Source organism: Protopterus annectens, chromosome 14.part0 (genome assembly GCF_019279795.1).
Source record: "Protopterus annectens isolate FY-2018-M chromosome 14.part0, PAN1.0, whole genome shotgun sequence".
NCBI classification, from domain to species: Eukaryota; Metazoa; Chordata; order Ceratodontiformes; family Protopteridae; genus Protopterus; species Protopterus annectens.
In genome coordinates, this window is record NC_056748.1 from 787,673,726 (window position 1) to 787,696,536 (window position 22,811).

General features: G+C 42.7%; 1 protein-coding gene across 7 annotated transcripts in view; it reads right to left on the reverse strand.

The window, feature by feature from the left end:
• PAX2 (paired box 2) overlaps positions 1 to 22,811 on the reverse strand; it is a 798,928-nt gene that overhangs the window by 551,675 nt on the left and 224,442 nt on the right. For all 7 annotated transcript variants that reach the window (XM_044056534.1, XM_044056533.1, XM_044056535.1 and 4 more), the window contains exon 4: positions 6,604 to 6,689. In XM_044056534.1, coding sequence (XP_043912469.1) covers positions 6,604 to 6,689 — 86 coding nt within the window. The remainder of the gene's footprint in view (positions 1 to 6,603; positions 6,690 to 22,811) is intronic.

Below are 22,811 nucleotides of genomic sequence, written 5' to 3' on the forward strand. Positions count from 1 at the left end.
ATTCTGCTGTCGCTGCTGGTTCAAAAGGGGGAAGTGTTAACTTTTCCAGTACAAAGTTAAGGTCCCATGTAGGTAAAGGTGGCTTCCTTGGAGGCTTTACATTTTTAATTCCTCTCAGAAACTGCCTGAGTAGAGGATGAGAGAAGACTGGAGGATCCATGTTGTATTCTGCTGAAATTGCTGATGCATGAATCTTAATGGAGGAGTAAGACAGGCTATTGTGGTAAAGTTCTGCTAGGTATTCCAGGATGTTGGCTATGTTTGCTAATGATACATTTTCTCCTTTTGCTGCACTCCAAATGAGGTATCTTTTCCATTTGGCTGAATAAGTCTTCCTTGTGGAGGGTCTGCGAGCCTCCAGGATAATGTCTTTAACCCTCTGAGATAAATCTGGGTTATTTTGTTTTATGTAATATTCCAAGCAGCTAGCTGTAGTGTTTTCAAGTTTGGATGTAGGATCTTGTAGTTGTTCTGTGTTAGAAGTAAAGGACATAGAGGTAGAGGCCATGCGTGTGTCCGAGACATACTCCTCAGTAGCGGGTACCAATGCTGCCTCGGCCAGTCTGGAGCTATCAGGATTATCCTTGGGTGATCTTCTTTGATCTTCAGTAGGACCTTGTGCATCAAAGGAAGAGGTGGGAATGCATATGCTGTCAGGTTTTCCCAACTGAAGGATAGGGAGTCCACCTTCCAAGCAAGTGGGTGGCATGTCCTTGTGCAGAATTTCCTCAATTGGTGGTTGTGTGGGGATGCGAACAGGTCTATTTCTGGTAGTCCCCATTTCTTTGTAATGGTTTTGAAGATGTCTGGATGCAGCATCCATTCGTGGGCATCCGTGGTAGTTCTGCTTAAGGTGTCTGCTAGTGAATTTTCTTTTCCTGGCACAAATTTGGCCTGGAGTTGAATGTCGAGGTTCAGGGCCACGTTCCACAAGTCCATTGCCATCCGGCATAGAGGATATGAGTGTGTACCTCCCTGTTTGTTGATATACCACATGACTGTGGTGTTGTCCGTCCTTATCAGCAAGTGACCCTGTTGAAGAAAAGGTCTGAATGTCTGGATTGCATGCTTCACTGCCAGCATCTCCTTTTGATTTATGTGTAGATTCAGCTGGTCTTGTGTCCATAGGCCTTGTATACATTTGTCCACCATGTGTGCCCCCCAGCCTAGGTCTGAGGCGTCCGTGGTGATGGTCTGGCTTGGATGAGGTTTGTGGAAAGGCAGTCCTCTGTTTAACTGACAGGCCTGAGCCCACCACAGGAATTCTTGCTTCAGGCATGGAATTATTGGAATCTGGGCTTCTAGACTGTGCTTGTGTTGAGACCATACATTCCTTAGGTACCATTGCAACTTTCTCATATGCAGCCTGGCATGCGGAATCAATATTATGCAGGATGCCATGTAACCCAGGGCTTGCAGGACTTTCCTTGCTGTAAGCTGGGTCTGTGTTGTTAATGCCATGAAATAGAGTGGTAGTTGCTTTTGTTTTTCTTCTGTGAGAAATGCCATCTGATTTGATGTGTCCAGTTCTGCACCCAAGAATGTTCCCTTTGGGATGGTACCAGCCTTGACTTTTTCATGTTGACTGTGTATCCCAGGGCTTGCAGCAGTTGTATAACCTTTTCCAAATTTTTTGTTAATTTGGTCTTGTTGTCCGCTTGTATTAGGCAGTCGTCCAGGTATGGGTAAATCTGAATTCCCTGAAGCCTGCAATGAGCAATTACTGATGCCAGGCATTTCGTGAATACTCTGGGCGCATTAGATAAGCCAAAGGGCAATGCTGAGAATTGATAATGCTCTGATCCTGCAAGAAATCTGAGGTATCTTCTGCAATCTGGTCGTATAGGGACGTGCAGGTATGCCTCCTTGAGATCTAGAGTCACCAGCCAAGACTCCTTGCCCAGCATGGGAAGAAGTTGCTGTAGGGTCAGCATTTTGAATTTTGGAACAATGAGATATGTGTTCAGAGCGGACAGGTCGAGAATAGGCCTCCATTGATTTTCTTTCCTTAGTACCAGGAAAAGTCTGGAGTAGAATCCTTGTCCTTGTTCCATAGGCGGTACCTTTTCTATAGCTCTCATCCTTAGTAGTTGGTTGATTTGTCTTAGAGCGTTTGTCTTTTGGTTTGGTGGTAGGTTTGGCATGCCTCTCTTTTTTGGTAGAGTGTGGAAGTGAAACCTGTAGCCTTTGTCTATTGTCTGTAAAATCCATTTCTCTCCTGTAATGTAATGCCAGTTTACGGAAAATAAGGCTAGCTTTCCGCCCAAGGGTGCTTCCAGTTGTTCCCTGGTAGGCGGTATCAGAGCCAAGTCATTGTGTCTGTCCTGTGGAAGTGGTTGTAGCTGAATCTGTGGCAGTACTTCTCTGGTTGTTAGGCTGCCACTGACGTCCCCTGTAGGCACCTCTGGATTGACCTCTGCCTCTTGGGCGCCTATTTCTGCCTCTCTGTGCTCTGGAGGTGTCTGGAAAGGACCAATTCTTCGAAGGCCAATTTCTACTAAACCTCGGAGGTTGGACCTGTAAGAAATCCTTGACTGTTTGGACAGATTTTGCTTTTTCTTCCACCTTCTTTAGCACTTGCTGTGCAGGGGAGCCAAACAAACTTTGCTTCTCCATAGGAGCATCTAGGAGCTTTGACTTAACATGGTCTGGTAAGGATTGCTCTTTTAACCAGGCATGCCTTCTAATCACTGTTCCAGTCATAGCTGATCTACAGGAAGTCTCCAGTGCATCATAGCCACATTTTAAGGAATGATTACTGACTTGCTGAGTGTTATGTACCAAATCCTGAAGGGACTTACGGTCTATAGGTTCAGGAGAGGACAGTTTTTTATTTAACTGGTCTAATAAAAATTCCTGATACTGAATCATGTGAAATTGACAGTTTAAAGCCCTGGCCGAAAGAGTAGCAGAAGTATAAACTTTTTTACCCCATCTCTCTAATGCTCTAGATTCTCTTTCAGAGGGGGAGGGGGTTTTTGGCAGAGGCAGCTGCTACAGCTTTGGGGCCCTGTGAAATGGTTTCAGGATCTGCAATAGGAGTCTTATACAGGTGGAAGTGTGTGTCCGGGACCCTGTAATATCTGTCGGGCTTGGCAGGGGCCGGAGGGAGAGAGTCAGGGGCAGTACAGGCATCATTATATGCATCATCAACAACTGTTAGTACTGGAGGAATGGCTAAAGGCCTATGCTGTGGTAAATGTAAAAAGGTCCTTAGCCTTTTCCTAGAATCTGAAAAATCCTGGCCCTGCCATTGAAAATGCTCTCTCATAGCATGTAAGGTTTCCCCAAAAGAAAATTCTTCAGGAGGAGAGACAGAAGGAATGGAGTCTTCTGCATCGGAATCCTCATAAGGAGAATATGGGCCTTCTGGAGGGTCTGAGTTTTCTGAGTCATCCGAGGAATAGTCTGTAGAAACAGGATCCGGGGGCTCAGTCCTAGGCCTCTTCTCTGGAGGGGGTTGAGAGGCCCTGTCTGGGTGAGGTTGGGATCCCCTGATCAAAGAAATGAGATCCTCAGCCAGGCTGAGCATTTGGGAACTAGAGGTAGGCCTGTGTGAGGGGGTTTTAGCAGGCAAGGCCTTAGAAGATTTAGCTGCTTTAGCCCTAGAAAAAGCCTTGATAGACATAGATGCAGGGGGCCTAGCAGCTCCACGTGCAGGAGTAGATATGTCTAAAGGAATAGTATCTGATAAGTCCTGGGAGCCTGCTACAGCAGGGGAAATTTCAGTAGCAGATTCAGCCATGCTCTGTGAGGCCTCGGCTATCGGAGGCATGCTTTCGGCCGAAGGAAGAACCGAGACACTCGCGGTTGGCTTAATCGTGGTTTCGGCCGAAACCGCGGACCGCGAGTGTCGGTCCTTTTCCTTATGCTTTTTAGCTAATTGTGAAGTCGGAGTCTCCGACGGCATTTTGTAAGCAAAAGCGGGACCAAAAAACTCCTCTGCAAACTCCGACCGACGTCTAAGTGTCCGTCGGTTGAAGGAAGCACAGGCTAGACAAGCTGATACGTCGTGGTCTGGGCCTAAGCAAGGAAGGCAGTAAGAGGGGAAATCCTTATGAGGTATTTGTTTCCCACAAGTTAAACAATTATTTACTTTTTCTGACATCGGCTGAGGCAAGAAAGAGTCCCCAACGGGGTACTTAGCTTTTTAGAAGTCTTCGGTAGTAGAAATCTCTGGATCTGACCGACCGGCACTTGCAAACAGCTTCTGCTTCGGGCACCACGCGGCAAGAAAGACTGGGGAAAATGGCGTCGGCTGATGCCTTTATACCCAATACACTACAGCTATGACGTCGGGTGAAGTGCGACATCAGCCGAGGCCAGACCCAGACTTTGGAATCCGGCCGACCGAAGGGCTGCCTGAGGCAGGACAACCCATATGTTAGGACTGCAGATGCATCCTTGAAGGACATCAGAAAGTTTACCCCAGGGATCACTTCAATGGCTCTGCTGGACAGAGGCACAGGGAACTAATCTATGGGGACGGCGAAAGCCAACACATTCCAGCTAGGCTTATAAATGCCTTCGGGCAGATAGCCTAGTACCTACCTATGAACCTAGGAACATGATCTGGCAAGGATTGTTCTTTAAGCCAAGCATGCCTTCTAAGTACAGACCCAGTTACAGCAGCCCTGCAAGATGCCTCTAGTGAATCAAAACCACACTGCAAAGCATGTTTTCCAACTTGTTCATCTGAATGCAGTAAATCCTGTAAATCCTTATTTTCAGCACAATCAGGAATCAACCTCATTTTCTGTTTGAGAAATCCAATAATATGCTGCTGATACTTTAACATATGAAACTGGCAGTTTAAGGCCCTAATGGCCAAAGTTGCGGAAGAACAACTGTTAGAGAAACCAATCACAATGTTAGTCAGTAATCTGGGCATGTATAAGTGTGAATCTTGCAACATATGCAGTTTCATAGCTACTGGCCAGAAATTTTCTATAGAAGGTACCACATATTTTATTAAGAAAAGATTCAACTGTAACACTAAAATGGTGGTGTATTTGGCCCAGTGTTCCTGTTGCCCAGTTTACTATGCAGAGAAGACTGAGTGAAAATTTAAAGAACGTGTTTATGAACACTTGTATGCATTATTAAATTATTAAATATGTATAATTCATTTTTATACTTGTATATAAAAATATATATATATATTTTAAGAAAGTATTTGAATTGTAGGCTGAATTAATTGTTAATATTTGCACGTTGTCAGATTCTTCTATGAATATGAATCTTATAGTATGTAAAATTTTTATACATGCTGGTCGTTTACAAACTCAACAATGTGAGATATTTACTTGTTTGTATTTAGATTTTTACACCTTTAAGGCTGCTTTTTGGTTACCTAGTACCTAATAATACCTAGTTGAAAAAGTTTAATTGATTAATTGATTTGAGTGATTCATTAATTATATGTTTTTAATTGAGTATAAAAGGACACTTATTATTTCTGTAATTTGTCTGATGAAGTCCAGTCATTGTACTGGATGAAAAGCGCTTCATGTTATTAAAGCCTTTCGTTCAAGAAAGACTGATGTAATGGCGTCAGCTGCATGTTTTATACCCCTGATGACCTGACATCACGGAAGGAGAGAGCAACCGACGTAGGACCCAAGACTTTGTTAATCAGGCCGAATGAGGGCTACTGAAAGCAGACAACTCAAATGTGATGACTGCAGCAGTGAAACACGAAGAACATCTTGACAATCTTTTATCACCAAAATGGACATCCAAAACACAAAGGCATTTATTTTACATTTCAGTAAAGGGAATAGTTGTGCAGTTCCTTTAATTCATGTCCGGAGTTCCACTTTCATCATCATGAATTAAAGGAACTGCACCAGTAAAAACTTCATTGAAATCTAAAATATATTCTTTTTTGTCTCGACCCATATAATAAAATCTGTGGGGAACACTCACCTGTGATAATGGAGAATGTGAAAGGATTGGAGAGAATATCTCAGGATAAAATTAATCATGACAACTATTATTCTACTGTGCAACCTAAAGCAATGCCCCCACCCAGCATTTTAGCAATATGTGTAGAGGAAACAGAATATAGGTTCTCTAGGTACACCTGTACATCTCAGTCAACTGACAAAGTATCAAGTTACAGGAAACCAGTTCTAGTGCCAGCACTTCCAGTACCGAGCAACTGTGCAATGGAGTAACTCTCTACATTACAGCACAGATTAGAAATGCCATATAAACCACCAGTTGCACACCATCCTACTACACTGTGAAAGTGCTGATCTGTTTGGTGCTCTAATATGTGGTGGAAATCAGAGATGTGAAAAGACAACCGACATGATCAAAGTAGCCAGGCAGAACATGATATGTACACCCTGGTAACAATGCTTTATTGCTCAAGAGTTGCTGCTGCTAGCAATGGTGGGTAAGTAAGAAAAGGTCACAACAGTGAAATGAACACTGAGGACAGAGGCTAAAAAAGCTATATATGAGGTGTGGGTAACAAAGAACAGTCTGAAAAAGTAAATACAAAAAAAAATAATATAAATATACTACAAAGTAATCTGCAGGCTTTTTACATTATCAGTCTACTGTTAGACTTACAGTTATAGCTGTGCTTCTTACCAATAGTGTGACCAGGTGCCGAAATAGGAGTCCCACTTCCATCAGGTGAGGGATGAAAGGGCTGTTGTACTTTGGTTCGTATGATTCTATAAATTAAACAAGGAAATGCATCAGAAAGAGTATAGAAACTATAGCTATTGCTTTTGCCAGTATTAACAACCTAAGACAGTTTTGCTTAGTCCTTCTTTGGCAAATAACAGACAATGGACTATGTATGTAATGGCACTGTGTTCTATTAAACAAATAATACTGTCTATTAAATAAAATAGTAAATAATACTGTCTAAATAGTACTGTCTTTCCAGCAAACCGTAAGAGTAGGAAGCTAATATGGTTTCTGCACTTAGTCAACTGTGCATCCATGTGTTGGAGAGATACTGTTTACATTTGTTACAAGTGCAATATTAAGCTTTGCACATGAGTACACTGAATACACTAACACTTTAAAAAGGCATTCGCTACTTCTACCTGCTTACTATAAGCATCCTGGGGTGCAAAGTAGCAAACCCCTACACTCCCTTCAGTCATGCCCAGCACTAGAATTCATAACCCAGCAGTGATGTTAGTTGTAAACGTTGAAATAAAAGCACTGATCTGAAGAAGTTCTTTATGAAAAAATAAGAGGAAAGACTTCATCTCTTTTGTGCAGAGGTGGGATCATGATGGGCATTGTCCATGGCCAATTTTTAAGAACTTCTTACAGGAAACATATATCGGTGATAGACTGCTTTGCATGTAATTTATGAGTTGTAATTTGTACCCTGACATGTTCCTACAACATTTTTATACAAGGCAAATAAACAGAATGTTAAGGTGAAGTTGCAGGAACTCAGGAATACACAAAAATGAGCACCTAGAAATTAAAGTAAATTTACATTTTTGGAAGAAGTAATGCTGGCTCACCTAAAGATGTTAAGAGTTATTACATTACAGTAATCTTAACATACATGTTACTGGTGGGGATTAAACTTGCTGACTTATTGTTACAGAAAGAGAGCACATATTTTCTAATGTATAACACTCTATACCCTAAGGGACTAAATGATAACTGGAGATGTTTTCTTAATTACTGACTGATTTTTACTCCTGTGTGTGTGTGTGTGTGTGTGTGTGTGTGTGTGTGTGTGTGTGTGTGTGTGTGTGTGTGTGTGTGTGTGTGTGTGTGTCTCCATCCTATGATAGGCAGGCATTCTATCCAAGATTACTTATCTCTGCCTTGTGTCTCAGAACTGCAGGACAGGTTCTGACTGACCTATGTCACTGAAATGGATTAAGTAAATAATTACAGAATGAATGCGTACACTTTCTTATTTTTGTTGACTAGGTTAGTCTCAGTAGATGTCTATTTTCATGAGAAACCCAAGATAGTATTCATACTGACTAGAAATACTTTGGCCAGGGCACCAGTGAAGGTTCTCTACTTTTTTTGATAAATACTATGGGATCTTATACATTCACCTAAACTGCCACCAGCTTTAGTAAATGGATCTTAGGTTTAATGTCCCATTCAGAGGATGACACATGGCACACTGAGGATTACACCCCTTTCATGCTACGCCACAGTATCAGTATCAGAAAATTTTAGTCCAAGAGCCTGTCATGAGAATAGAATCTACAGTCAACTGTGCTTCCAGCCACATCTCTCAACCTCTTAGAGCAACAAATCTGGACACAGACATAGATACTGGGGAGAAAGGTCCAAAACAGGGACGATATTTCTCTTACAAACTCTGAAAACTGATAGAACAACAGTTTTTGCATTAGTATGGATTTTCTTAAGGGCATGAAGTCTAAAACTCAAATGTATGTTATTATTTTTTTACTTCAGTCTTCAGTATTTGCCAATGACTTGCCAGAAAACCACAATTTTATGAGAAATAGACCAAAAATATGAGACAAAAAAAAATGGACATTCAGTAAAAATCTGGGCAGTTGAGAAGTATGCTTCCAATATCAATAGAAATGTTGCTTCATGCTGACACACTGATAATGAATAAACGCATGCTGCATATCTCAGGATTCAGGAAATTATTAGTAATGTACTTACCATAACTTGGTATTTGTGTTGCTCTCTTCTCATTCTGCTTCATAGATGCGTTACAGATCCGATCCTCAGATCGGACTCGGCCGTCTTCTACAGACTTCAGCTTCCAGACTCGAGCTCCTCCCTTACCCACAATCCGCTGTCCTAAGCTCAGCCTCCTCAGATTGAGTTTGCTGCCCCTTATAAACAGAAGAGAGAAGAAAAAGGAACCAAGTGCTCAACCTGGAATGTAGGTTACAACCAGGGTTGCCAGACTTCTGAAAGGCCAGGTAGGGACAAAAAAATAAGTGGCTCCGCTTTGTGATTTTTCATTGGCTCTTTTGCCCGTATACGAGCCAATCAAAAATTCACACAGCAGAGCCTCTTCTGTTCAATGCGGAACAGCGAAGCTGTTTCACCGGGATTTTAACCAGCAGTGCAGGACTCAGGATTGGGCTGCTGATCCCGGGAGAGTCCTGCTCAAATAGGGATGTCTGGCAACCCTGGTTACAACAAAGGCTTTTCAAGATCCTTTAGAACCAAAATGTTTTTGGAGGGGGATGGCTGGGCGGGAAGGGGAAACAGATTGAGAAGAGGACAATACAGATACCAAGTTATGATAAGTGCATAACTAATAAATATGATGTTGTCCTCATTCTGCTGCACTGATGGGTCAGAGTCCCCAGCTACATGATTTCTTGAGTGGCCTCAGGTAAGGATATGCAGGAGCACTGAGGAGCCAAAAGAAGTTCTGCTCCTGGAAGCCATATCCAACTTATAATGGGTCATGAAGGTATGAGACTTGGACCAGGTAGCGGCAGCACAAATGTCATCAACAGGAATTCTTGATGAAAAAACTGATGGATCTTGTTGAATGAGCTTTTGGAGGATGAGGCAACTTCAAACCATTTTTCTCATAAACAAAAGATATTCAACTGGTTATCCACCTTGCTATTCTCACTTTTGAAACTGCTTGACCTTTATGATTAGACAAAAGAGAGACAAACAACTGCTCTGATTTCCTGAATTGTTTCATCCTATGAAGGTAGAAACATAACTGTCTGTGAACATCCAAGGAATGTAACATGTATTCTCCTTTGCTGGAATAGTTAGGAATAAAACACTGGCAACTGAATACATTGATTTATATTCACTTCAGTGGTGACCTTTGGCATGAATGAAGGATTAGTACATAGGGAAACCCTATCCTTTTGAAAAATGATGTAGAGTGGTTTGGAAGAAAGAGCCTATAATTCAGAAACCCTTTTCACTGAGGTAATGGCAACAAGTATAACAGACTTCCTGGATAAATATTTCAGGCCACAGTCATTAGCTGGTTCAAAGGGACTTTACGTCAAAGTTTGTAGAATGACAGTCAAATCCCATGGAGGAGTTGGGTCCTTGATTGGAAGTCTAAGGAGAAAAAATTCTTTCATAAAGGCTTTACATAACCTGGCTGAGGCAACAGATCTCAAAGAAAATCCCGAATGGAAATTGGATATGGCTGCTAACTGGAGCTTAATGATCGCAAAATTAGAACCTTGCTTAAATAAAGACTCCAGTAAGGAAAGGATTGAGGAAGTAGGATGTGAAAAGGGGTCAATGTGATTATTAGCAGCCCAAATAGAAAATCTCTTCCATTTACTTTTATATACCTTCTTTGTAGAAGCTTTTTGAGAAGCCAGAATGATAATGGTCAACGTGATTATTAGCAGCCCAAATAGAAAATGTCTTCCATTTACTTTTGCATACCTTCTTTGTAGAAGTTTTTTGAGAAGCCAGAATGATAGTCTTGACTGGAGAAGAGAACCTGGACCCTCTAGTAATCATGGGAACTGGAGAAACTATGTAGGTAAATTTGAGTGAGGGGAGATCCGGGTGGAGTCCTAGTGTTGGGTGAGAGATGACATCCAGTTTGAATTCCGGTATCCATGGAGAATGTTTGATGTGAGATCAGACAAAGTAGAACCAAATCTGATGAGGCCAAAAGGGGGCAATGAGGATCACTGTGCACTTTAACTGTTTGACTTTCTGAAGAAATTTTGAGATCACAGGGATAGGAGGACAAGCATAAATCTTGGACCAGAGCATCACTTGGGGAACTCCCTGAAGGAGGGATCAGAGCAAAATAACTGCTGCATTTGTTGTTTTAAGGGAACGCAAAGAGATTGCAGCAGGGAAGACCCCAGTGGTCAAATATCTTGTTTGCGACTGACTGAATGAGGGACCACTCATGGGGCATCAGAATGGATCGGCTGAGCCTGTCTGCTAATATGCTGGATTTCCCCGGTGCATGTGTTGCAAGTAGAAAGCAGTTTGAAGAGATTGCCCATTCCCAAACCCTCACGGCCTCTCTGCAGAGAATATGAACAGGTTCCTCCTTGCTCATTGATGTACCGGACTACTGACATGTTGTCTGTGTGAATCGCAAAGGTCCCTACAGGGAGAGCCTCCTGAAAGGCTTGCTGCAATAAGAGGACAGTTTTCAAATCGAGGATGTTGATATGCAATCTGGTCTCTATCACAGTCTATGTGCCTTGGCCCATCTTCCCACCAAAATGCCCCCCCACACACACACTAGATGGGAAGCATCCGTAGTCACTGTAGCTGTTGGGGGGGGGGGTCTGCCAGCAGTCAGATCTGAGCGAATCCACCACTGTAGATGAGTCATGCAAATGTTGGTCAACCTGATAGGAACAGACAGGGACTGATATAGAACTGACTACTGAACAGATAACGGTCCATTGAAGAATGTGCATATAATACCTGACTAGAGGAACCAAAATTATAGCAGCTGTCACAGACCCCAGGGCTTGTAGAATCAATTTTGCAGGAGGAGACAGATGAAACAGAATGACTTGAACTTGGAGCATCAAGGTGTTGATGAGGTGCTGAGGAAAGGAACCTATCTGCATAATGATGTTTAGCTGGACACCAGTGAATTCCAAAGTTTGAACCAGTAGTGGTTGTTACTTGTCTATGTTTATGGTAATGCCGAGGAAGTGGGATATCTAGTAAAGATAGCCTTTGGCATGAGAAAGTTAACGCTGTGTGGATGCAGTCAGGAGCCAGTCATCTAAATATGGGAATATCTGAAACTCTTGCAGTTGAAGATGAGCTACAACCACTGTCATGCACTTGGTGAACAACCGGGGGGGGGGGGGGCTGTGGTGAGACCAAAGGGCAGGGTTCTGAAGTGGAAGTGATTTGCTCCTAGACAGAAGTGCAAATGACTTCTGGAGCACCTGTCTATTTTTATGTGATAGTATGTATCCTTGAAGTCTACAGAGCACATCTAATCATCTTTCCTTAGTAAAAGAAGGCTGGACTGAACCATTACCCTTCACATATAAGTTCAGATTGCTTAGGTGCAAGATAGGCCTCGGGTCCCCTGTTTTCTTTGACACCAAAAAGAAACAGGAGTAAGTTCCAGACCCTCTCTGTTTGGCTGGGACCTCTTGAATGACTCTCTTTTGCAGTAATGTTTTTGATTTCAGTAACTGCCAACTCCCTCTGGCTGGGTGGAATGTCAGGAAGTTTCTTTTGAATCTTTGGAGGGAGTAGAAAAAAGGGAATGTAATAGCTTCTAGATATTATGCTTTGCACCCAAGCATTGGTCGTTATACGGGTCCAGGCACATGAGTGCAGGAAAAACAGCCTCCAACTGCCTCCAGAGTCAGTCAGGCAGGCAGCACTTCAGGAGCATTGAAAGGGCTTGGTGGAAAAAAGACTCTATAAAGCCCTCATTTTTTGGGCCCCCTCTGCCTCTTGGGCAGCATCTCCCATTATAGCCTCCTCCTCTGCCTTTGGAGGAGTACTCTCCACTTTGATCAGGAAAGAAATCTTGTTATTTATGGAACCAAGTCTTCTTAACCCCTCTCTGATTCCTTCAGTAGGTTCTTTGAAGGGTGGAAAACTTAATCCCCACAGCAGACAAGGTCTTAACTTCTTGCTAGCTGCAGATCAGGGTGTCCTTAACTGATGGTCCAAACAGTGAAGAACTATCAAAGTGGGCATTGACAAAAGATGCCTTAAAGGGCTCCATGATATCACAAAGCCTCATCAAAGCATGTTGACGTATTGCAATGCCAGTGCTGGCTGCCCTTGAAGATCCTTCTTCTGAGTGGGAAACAAGCTTCATGAAGTATTCGCTAGGGAACTAAGAGTGGTTTGCTTTGGAGAAATCGTATCTAACTCCTCTTTAGGCATGCACTCCGCCAAGGATTCAGACAGTTCCTTAACCGGGTCTCTCTGAAGGCAAATAAAAATGTGCCAAGTAATTAAATGCTCTCAGTGAAAAAGTTGCTGAAGCAAAAGTGTGCTTCCCAAACCTGTCCAACACTCTGTACTCCCTGTTTTGTGGATGGACAATGGAGCTCTGCTGGGCAAGCTCTTTCTTGGTAGCAGCTGCCGCCACCATAGCATCAACTGGGATGACTTTACTTCAAAAGATCCGGTCCTCAGGGGGAGAAAGAATCTTGTCCGGTCACTTCAGTACAGGCTCTATGATGTCCGGCTGCTTCTAGGCCCGATGGATGACAAGGTCTATAACAGCATCCGCTGGGGGGACTACCCAAGATGTAGATGGTCCTGCCTTGAAGGCCTCCACAGAGGGGTTTTTGGATGACCAGCCACCTCTTTACTTTAAAATCTCTAAGACGTCTGCAAAGGAGACATCATCTGGTGGTGATTTGGGAGACCCCTCTCCCTCATCATAGTCCATATCCTTAGTGAGGGACTCCATAGAGGAGTTCAAGTACCTCCTTTTGCACATCCTCTTCCATTGGATCTCCTCCATGGGATATTCAGGAGGGGACACCTCATGTGAGTTGATCTAGAAGTCCTTAGAGGCAGGCTGACCTTGGACAGAAACGGTAGGTCCAACGCCCAGATCCGATGCAGCACACGGGGAGGAGCAGAAGTCAAACGGTCTGGTACTCTGCTTACAGAGAAAGCCTTTTATATAACCTGGAAGGCCATAGGCCCCAGAGATACCCCACCAAACTCAATAGGAGCCAGAGCTCCCAAAGAAGAAGAAGAAAGAAGTTCACCAGAATCTTGACTCCCAGACAGAACCAAAGCTGTGCTGTCGAGGGTTGAGGCTCCAAGTGGAAGGGACAGATCTGAAAATACTGGAGCTGAAGCCTGCCCCTAAGATCCAGCCTTAACATCCAAGATCTAGGACAAGAACCAGGACTCACTCTGATCTGAAGACCTTGGAACAGAGGCAGTCAAGGTCATGGTTGGCATCAATGAAACAAAGAGTCCACTGATCTGAACCCAAATCCCTTGGAAGACTACTATCCTGGGGCTCCAAAATCAAAACATGGATCAGAGAAGGAGAAAAAGAAGTGGGAGGAACACTCTTGGATCCACAACCTGGATCTTAGCCTTGATAATACATCTTACTATCTAGTCCACACTTCTAGGAGTTACAGATGAAGCCACTGAAGAAGGACATGAATGCCTGGGGTCTGCAAAATCTTTGATGGAATGGTGGGAGAAATGGATGCACTATATCTCCATTGAGAATGAGCAGTGGACTGCAGATCTGGAGATCTATGGATCCAAGGGGTTGTATGACAGCTCAGATCCAAAGTCTTAGGATCCAGAGACTTAGAGGAAGTTGAAGCCTCACTCAGAGCTGTTAAAGCTAAAGGATCCAACACAGCCGACACAGGCCTTGGTGTCAACGTCCTCAGATCTGAATCCTTCGTAACCTTGGAAGGAGGCTCCAAAGATGCCCTGGACTCCTTATGATGGCATTTCTTTGCCTCAGATCTGAGCAATTCCTTAGAGGTAGGTTGAGCCCCTGGAGGAGACAAAGGAGTGGACATAAGGCTTGTTCTTTCTTTCCTGGATGGCTCTAGGATTAAGCCTCTCACAGATACTACAAGGGGAATCCAGGTGAGCGAGTTCTAAACAATAAACACATCTATCATGTGAGCCTGAATGTGGAATTTTTCTCTCACTCTGTTGCACCTTTTGAAACCTATAGGCTTATCCATGTTAAAAAAGGAAGAAGAAGAAGAGATATTTTACTTATTTGCAGTTTGTTTGCCAGGATGGTACATTGGGCCAAGAAGAACCCATTTTCAATGGAGTCCTGGGGAGAAAAGCTTCATAATAACAAAAATGTTATAATCAAGTAATTGTATCACAGTAAATACAGAAGTCCTGATTGTATTAAATTTATTTATTTATTTATTATATATATATTTTTATATTTTTACAAAAGTAGAAAGAAGGGCCAAAGCCCAGAAAGGGAGAAAGAGATGGAAGAGAGAAAAAGGGAGCCCTAATGCACCTCATAAACACTAAAAAAAGTAGGGAGGAAGCTTAAAGAAATGTAATATTAAGAGAATGTCTACAGGAAATGTTAAGAAAAGGTAATTAAGGAACAAGACTATAGAAAAAAGACACAACTGCTCGAGCGCTGGTAACCACATCTGTACGCATTGGTGGCAAACAAGATCTGAGGAGGTTGAGCTAGGGGCAGTGAATTGTGGGTAAGGGAGGAGTTTCAGCCTGGAAGCTGAAGTCTGTAAAAGGTAGCCAAGTCAGATCCAATGATCTGATCTGTAACCCATCAGTGAAGCAGAATGAGAGCAACAACATCAGATCTATGTTGTTATGTTTTCCATAAAGTGTGTTTTGGATGATTGTGTTGGGATATATATACGTAGTTAGGCCTGTTCAGCTACCACTACGATATCTACAAATAACAGGATGAATATCTGCTGTCTACCTCACCAGGAGCAATATAAGTAAAGTGTGACCTTCTGTAAAGATGGCACAAGCTATGCAAGTCTATGTATCTATCAGTTCTTTGGTCGTAGCTTGGAAATTTAGGATAAATACTTTGATAACTTCTCATCTGTCCATGTGTTAGTCATAGCAGTATCTCCCTCTATTATCATTTTTTTTGCAATAAACTATTCTTTTTTATCACGACCAAAACACGAGACATTGTTGTACTGGAATCCCACCAGTGACCCTTTATTGTGAACATATCCCACAAACATGCTGACTAATATTACACAGCACTAGAATGGCTTGCTGTTTTATAGGAACATCCTGGTATATCACACAAGTGTGACTTATTTTATAGTCATTGGAGAAAGCCTAAGATTATGTTGCATCCCACCACCTGGATTTGAAACCTGGTTCCATAGTGGTCATACTTCTAGGTATTTCTGGTTCTATTAGATTAGCTTTGAATTTTTTCCTGTAAAAGCATATAAGTAAATATAGTGATTATGCTACAAAACTGGCAAACATTTAAGCTTGTTTTGTACCTTTCTGATGTCAGAAAGCTGTACAGCAACTTTCATTATGGACTTTTTAGAGTTACTATGCTCTAGTCTTGCATTGTACCACAAAGAGCAGCCATCACAGAACAAAGTTGCAAACATCAGACAACTTTGAAAGTTGTAATACCCTTCACAATGCCGAAACATATACAAAACAAAATGTGCTGCAGAGTAAATCATCTAAAAACATTTAAAGCCATTGAATGTTCATACACTTCACTTCTGGTCACTGTGGGTGTTTATCAGCATAAAGTACAGCTGCGTAAGTAAACTTACCATAACAGTAGATGTTAGAATGATCACTGTTGCAGTAGCCTAAGTTATATATGGTTTATATTCTGCAAAGATGGCCATCTTCCAAAGCTTCAGAGCACCTTCCACACACCAAAACCGTTAGACAGCTCAAGGTGAGTTGACTAAAAGGACAGGTTTGAGCATCAAGCCTTCAGAGTTTTCATGATAACAGAGAGAGGGAGGCTGAGCCCTGAAATGACAAATGCTAGGGAAAAGAAAAAAGTACAAGCTGACACCCTGGCATAAACAACACACCAAGAAACAAGGGGAAGAAGGGAAGGAGCACGTACTGCAGCAGTGATCAATCAAACATCTGCTGTTATAATAAGTTTGCTTACACAACTGTACTGTGTTCACCATACTGACCTCTACTGCAGTAGCCTAAGCTACACAGATAACTACCATAGCTTACAAATTCTGGGAGGTGGAAGGAGAGGAATCCAGGATCACCTGGAGAATGGTCATAGCATAGACTGATCAAGACTTAGAGAAAGAATCAAGCTTATAGTGCTTTGTAAAAGCATGTATAGAGTTCTAAGTTGCTGCTTCTTGAATACTTCACTTTTCAAAAAGCCATAGATGAAGCCAAGGCCCTGATAAGAGTGGGCCTTGACCCTGCCTGCAACAGTTTTGTTATGCTGAGTGTAACAAAAAGAACAGTTTTGTTATTTTGAGTGCAACAAAAGATAATAGCCTTAGACAACCTTTTGGAAATGGTCTGTTTTAAAACAGATTGTCCCTTCTTCTTACCTTTGCAAGAAATGAACAACTGATCTGAAGATATGAAAGACTTACTTCTGTCAAAATAGTATCTGATTTGTCTGTGGACATCCAAAGTATGGAGTATCCCTTCTCCCTCATTTTTAGGTTCAGGAAGGAACACAGGGAGTTGGATAGTTTTTCTAAAAGTAAACTCAGATACCACTTTAGGCATAAAGGAGAGATCAGTTAAAGAAACCATGGCCCTGTGGAAAATGAGATAGGCTTGACTCACCATAAGAACTTGCAACTCAGACAACCCTTCTTGCCTCTTATGTAAAATCCCTTTCGAAAACATTTTGACTGGTTATGTTGTTTCCATTAACTAGAAGACCTTTTCCATTTGCTAATATATGATTTTCTAGTTGCAGGCTCTCTTGTCTCCATTAGTACCTGCAGCACATCCTCAATGTCTAAAGGGAATTAAGACTCATATCATCCAGGCAGTCAAGTGAAACTGATTGAAGTCATGGTATACAAAACACCCCTGATCTTGTGTAAGAAGATCCAGTCTGTGAGGAAGTGATTGGTAATTGCCCCTGGCCATTTTCAAAAGAAAAGAGAACCATTGCTGCCTGGGCCAGAATGACATCACAAAAAGGAACATGGATATTAGTGGAAAAAGTGAAAAAAAAACATACAGGGACATTCCTGTCCAAGGAAAAGAAAAAGGTATCTGTCTTCCAGGTCTTATTGTATGGAGTCCTGGAGCAAAATCTTGCCAGCTTATTGTTCAGAGAGGAGGCAAATAGCTCATATTGAGACACTCATAACAAATGGATCAATCCCCCTAACTTAGTATTTATTCATTAGGGTCTGCCCTTGTCCTGCTCAGCCTGAATGCCACACAATTTTTGCTCTGGTAGACTGTAGGATGCCTGTAGAGTGACATTGTGGCTATATACCAAGCCAACATGCCTAGCCTGCGAAGACGGCATGACCTGTTTCTCCTTTGCTTGTTGATATACCACAAGACTGTGGTACTGTCTATAACAACCTGAAAAGGTCCCTGAGACCAAAAAAAAGTTGAGAACTTTTATCAGGGCAAGTATCTTTTTTATATTTATGTGTCTGTTTCTATCCTTTGTGGTCCACACACCTTGAACCTTTATCCCTCTTGAAACTGTTATCCAAGCAAAGTTTGAGGTGTCTGTGGTGAGTGACTGCTTTGGAACAAGTAGGGAGAAGGGGAAACCTGGATTTAGGAATATTTGTTGTTTCCACCAAGAGATTTCTCTTCTGATAAATCTCAGCACTGTGATTTGAAAAGGCAAAGGATGTCAGTGCCAGGACCAAAAAAAAAACTTCAAATACCATTGTATCTTTTGTCATGTGGAGTCTTGTCAGGGGTATCATGGGAAGCATATATGACATAAGACTCAAAGTTCTAAGGTATTCCCCCACAATGATTAAAGTCTATGTGGAGAACCTTAGAAACAGATACAGATCTAATGTTCCTGTGAAAGAAAAGCTCTTTGATTTGAGATGTGTAGCTGACACCCTAGGAGCACAGTCCCCTGGGAAGGAATCAAAAAAGACTTTTGAATGCTCTTTTGGATTCCCAGCTTGTGGACGAGATCTCTCACACAACTGAGAGATTCCCGACACTCACAAAAAGACTCTGGAAATATAAGCAAATTGCCTAAATATGGAAAAATGCAGACACACTGTAGCCTGCATTAAGCTACAACTGGAGCTAGACATTTTGTGAATACTCTTAGTTCACTGGACAAGTCAAAGAGTAAGGCAGGGAGCTGACAATGTGATCCAGACAAACAAAACCTTAAAAAATGCCTGAAGTCTGAGTGAATAGGGTATGATAAGTATCTTTTAAATCTAGTGTTACCAAGAAATATGAATGAGGAAGAAGATGTAACAGACTGTCAAGTGACAGCATTTTGAACTCGGGTACTATCACAAAAGTACAGTTTTGTACCTACCATAAATGTAGATGTTCGAGTGCTAATACAGCTGCAGTCATAACAGATGGGTTATCCTGCCGTCAGGCGGGTCCTCGGTCAGCCGAATTCCAAAGTCTAGGTCCGGCGTCGGATGTCGTTGCTTCTTCCCTGACATCAGTGCGGCAGGGGTATAAAAGAAAGTACAGTTTTGTACCTACCATAAATGTAGATGTCCGAACAGGTTAGCATCTGCAGTCATAACAAATGGGTTGTCCTGTCGTCAGGCAGCCCTTCGGTCGGCCGGATTCCAAAGTCTGGGTCCGGCTTCGGCTGATGTCGCACTTCACCCGACGTCATCTCTGCTGGTCTTCAGATATAAGCCGACGCCATTTTCCTCAGTGTTTCTTGCCCCAGATGCCAGTTGCCCTCTTGGAAAGCTAAATTTTGGATAAATGCCAATGTTTCCAAAAAGTAGAAGGCAAACACAAAAATAAGCATGTATGTACATATATACAAATAAATACACCATAAGAGACTCCCCCCCAGCTAGCTAATAGGAGGGTAAATACCCTAGGAGTACCACAGAGGGAAGGAGGGTGGTAATCCTGACTGCAGATGCTAACCTGTTCGGACATCTACATTTATGGTAGGTACAAAACTGTACTATGTCCTTCAAGGTAGCATCTGCAGTCATAACAAATGGGTAGAATACCATAGCCAACTAGGGGTGGAGGAAGAAAAATTATGGTGTAGTTAGGATCCCTTGCAGTACAGCAGTGGCAAACCCTGCTCGGGATCTAGAGTATAGAGGTAAATTATAATGCTTGGCAAATGTATGCACGGAGGTCCAAGTAGCCGCCTCAATAATGTCCTTGGTTGCCACTCCTCGTAAGAAAGCTGTGGTAGTGGCTGTAGCCCTTGTAGAATGAGGTCTTATGTTCTGTGGAATTGGTTTTCCATGGTAGGATTAACAGAATCTTATGCAATTTCCTATCCATTTGGAGATTGTCTGTTTGGAAATTGCTTTTCCTTCCCTTCCTGTTGCATAGGCTACTAAAAGCTGGTCAGTTTTTCTGTTAACTTTGGTTCTGTCCAGGTAGTAGCGTAACTGTCTATGTACATCCAAGGTATGCAGCAGTCTTTCCCCCCTGTTCTGTGGATTGGGGAAGAAGGTAGGTAGGTGGATTGCCTGGTTTAAAGACACTCTGGATACCACCTTAGGCATAAATGTAGGATTAGTTCTCATGGAGACCCTATCTTGATGGAAGATTAGGAAGGGTTGTACTGCCATTAAGGCCTGTAGTTCCGAAACCCTCCTTGCTGAAGTAATTGCCAGTAGGAAAGCAGTTTTCCATGATAGGTGTTGAAGATCTGCTGTTGTTGCTGGTTCAAATGGAGGGAGTGTCAATTTTTCTAGCACAAGTCCCATGCTGGTAATGGTGGTTTCCTAGGAGGTTTTACATTCTTGATCCCTCTGAGGAACTGCCTGAGTAGAGGATGCGAAAAGACTGGTGGATCGAAGCTGTATTCTGCTGAAATAGCTGATGCATGTATCTTGATGGAGGAATAAGACAGGCCTGTATGTAGAAGCTCTGCCAAGTACTCCAGGATGTTAGCAATATCTATGTTCGACACATCTTTTCCTCTTTCAGTACTCCAAATGACAAACCTTTTCCATTTTCCTGCATAGTTCATTCTTGTTGAAGGTCTGCGGGCTTCAAGGATAATGTCTTTAACCCTTTGGGATAGGTCTGGGTTAGTTGCTGCTATGTGATGTTCCAGGCAGTCAGTTGCAATGTTTTTAGGTTTGGGTGCATGATGTTGTAGTTGTTCTGAGTTAACATCAAAGGCATCAGGGGTATTGACCACATTCTCCCCTGAGATATGCTCCTCAGCAATGGGTACCAGTGTTGTCTTGGCCAATTTGGAGCTATCAGGATTATCCTTGGACGTTCCTCTTTGATTTTCAGTAGTACCTTGTGCATCAAAGGAAGAGGTGGAAATGCATATGCTGTCAGGCCTTTCCAACTGAAGGATAGAGAGTCCACCTTCCATGCAAGTGGGTGGCATGTCCTTGTGCAGAAATTTTTGAGCTGGTGATTGAGTGGGGATGCGAATAGGTCTATTTGTGGCATCCCCCATTTCTTTCTGATGGCCTTGAAGATGTCCGGGTGTAGCATCCATTCGTGAGCATCCGAGGTGGTTCTGCTTAACATGTCTGCTAGGATGTTTTCTTTTCCCGGCACAAACATTGCCTGTAACTGGATGTTGTAGCTCAGAGCCATATTCCAAAGGTCCAGAGTCATTCTGCATAGGGGGTATGAATGAGTGCCTCCTTGTTTGTTGATGTACCACATGACTGTGGTGTTGTCTGTCCTTATCATTAAATGGCCTTCTTTGAGGAATGGTCTGAATTTCTGTATTGCTAGTTTTACTGCCAGCATTTCTTTTGGTTTATGTGCAGGTGCAGCTGGTCTTGAGTCCACAATCCTTGTATGCATTTGTCCAACATGTGCGCCCCCCAGCCTAGGTCTGAGGCGTCCGTTGTGATGGTTTGGCTTGCTTGAACGTTGTGGAAGGGTAAGCCTGGGTTTGACTGGCATGTTTGAGCCCACCATAGGAACTCCTGTTTCAGGCATGGGATTAGTGGGATTTCAGTTTCTAAGCTGTGCCTGTGTTGAGACCATAAATTCTTTAGGTACCACTGTAGCTTTCTCATATGTAGTCTGGCATGTGGGACCAAGATTATGCATGATGCCATGAAGCCCAAGGCCTGCAGTACTTTTCTTGCTGTTAGTTTGTTCTGCTTTGTTAATGCCAAGAAGTAAGGAGGGAGTTGTTTTTGTTTTTCTGCAGTTAGGAATGCCATTTGTTTTACTGTGTCCAAATCCGCACCCAAGAATGTTCTTGTTTGGGATGGTATCAGTCTTGACTTTTGTAAATTGACTGTGTATCCCAGGGCTTGTAGCAAGCAAATGACTCTTTGTAGATCTGTTGTCAGCTTGCTTTTGTTGTCCGCTGGTAACAGGCAGTCGTCCAGGTATGGATAAATTTGTATTCCCTGTAGCCTGCAGTGAGCGATTACTGATGCCAGGCATTTTGTAAATACTCTGGGCGCAGTAGATAAGCCAAAGGGCAATGCTGAGAATTGATAATGCTCTGATCCTGCAAGAAATCTGAGGTATCTTCTGCAATTTGGTTGTATGGGGACGTGCAGGTATGCCTCCTTGAGATCTAGAGTTACCAGCCAACACTCCTTGCCCATCATGGGAAGAAGTTGCTGTAGGGTCAGCATTTTGAATTTTGGGACAATGATGTATGTGTTTAAGACGGACAGGTCGAGAATAGGTCTCCAACTTTTCTCTTTTCTTGGTACTAGGAAGAGTCTGGAGTAGAATCCTTTGCCCTGTTCTGTTATTGGTACTCTTTCCACAGCTCTCATCTTTGTTAATTCTGCTATCTGCTTTAGAGCTTCTGTTTTTTGATTTGGAGGTAGGTTTGGCATTCCTCTTTTTACTGGTAAGGTGTGGAAGTGGAACCTGTAGCCTTGGTCTATGGTTTGCAAAATCCACTTGTCTTTTGTGATACAGTGCCAACTTTTCGAAAATAAGGTTAACTTTCCGCCTAAAGGTGCTGCTATTTGCTCCCTGGTAGGCGGTGTTAGAGCCAAGTCACTGTGATTGTCCTGTTGTAGTGGCAGTGGTTGTGTCTGTGCTTCGGTTATTGCCTTGCCACTGTCGTCCTCTGTAGGCACCTCCTCTGGATTGATTTCTGCCTCTAGAGCGTCTATTCCTGCCTCTTTGAGATTTTGAGGAGTCTGGAAAGGACCAATTTTTGGCAGGCCAGTTCCTGCTAAACCTTGGGGGCTGAACCTGTAAGAAATCCTTAACTGTTTGTACAGATTTTGCCTTTTCTTCCA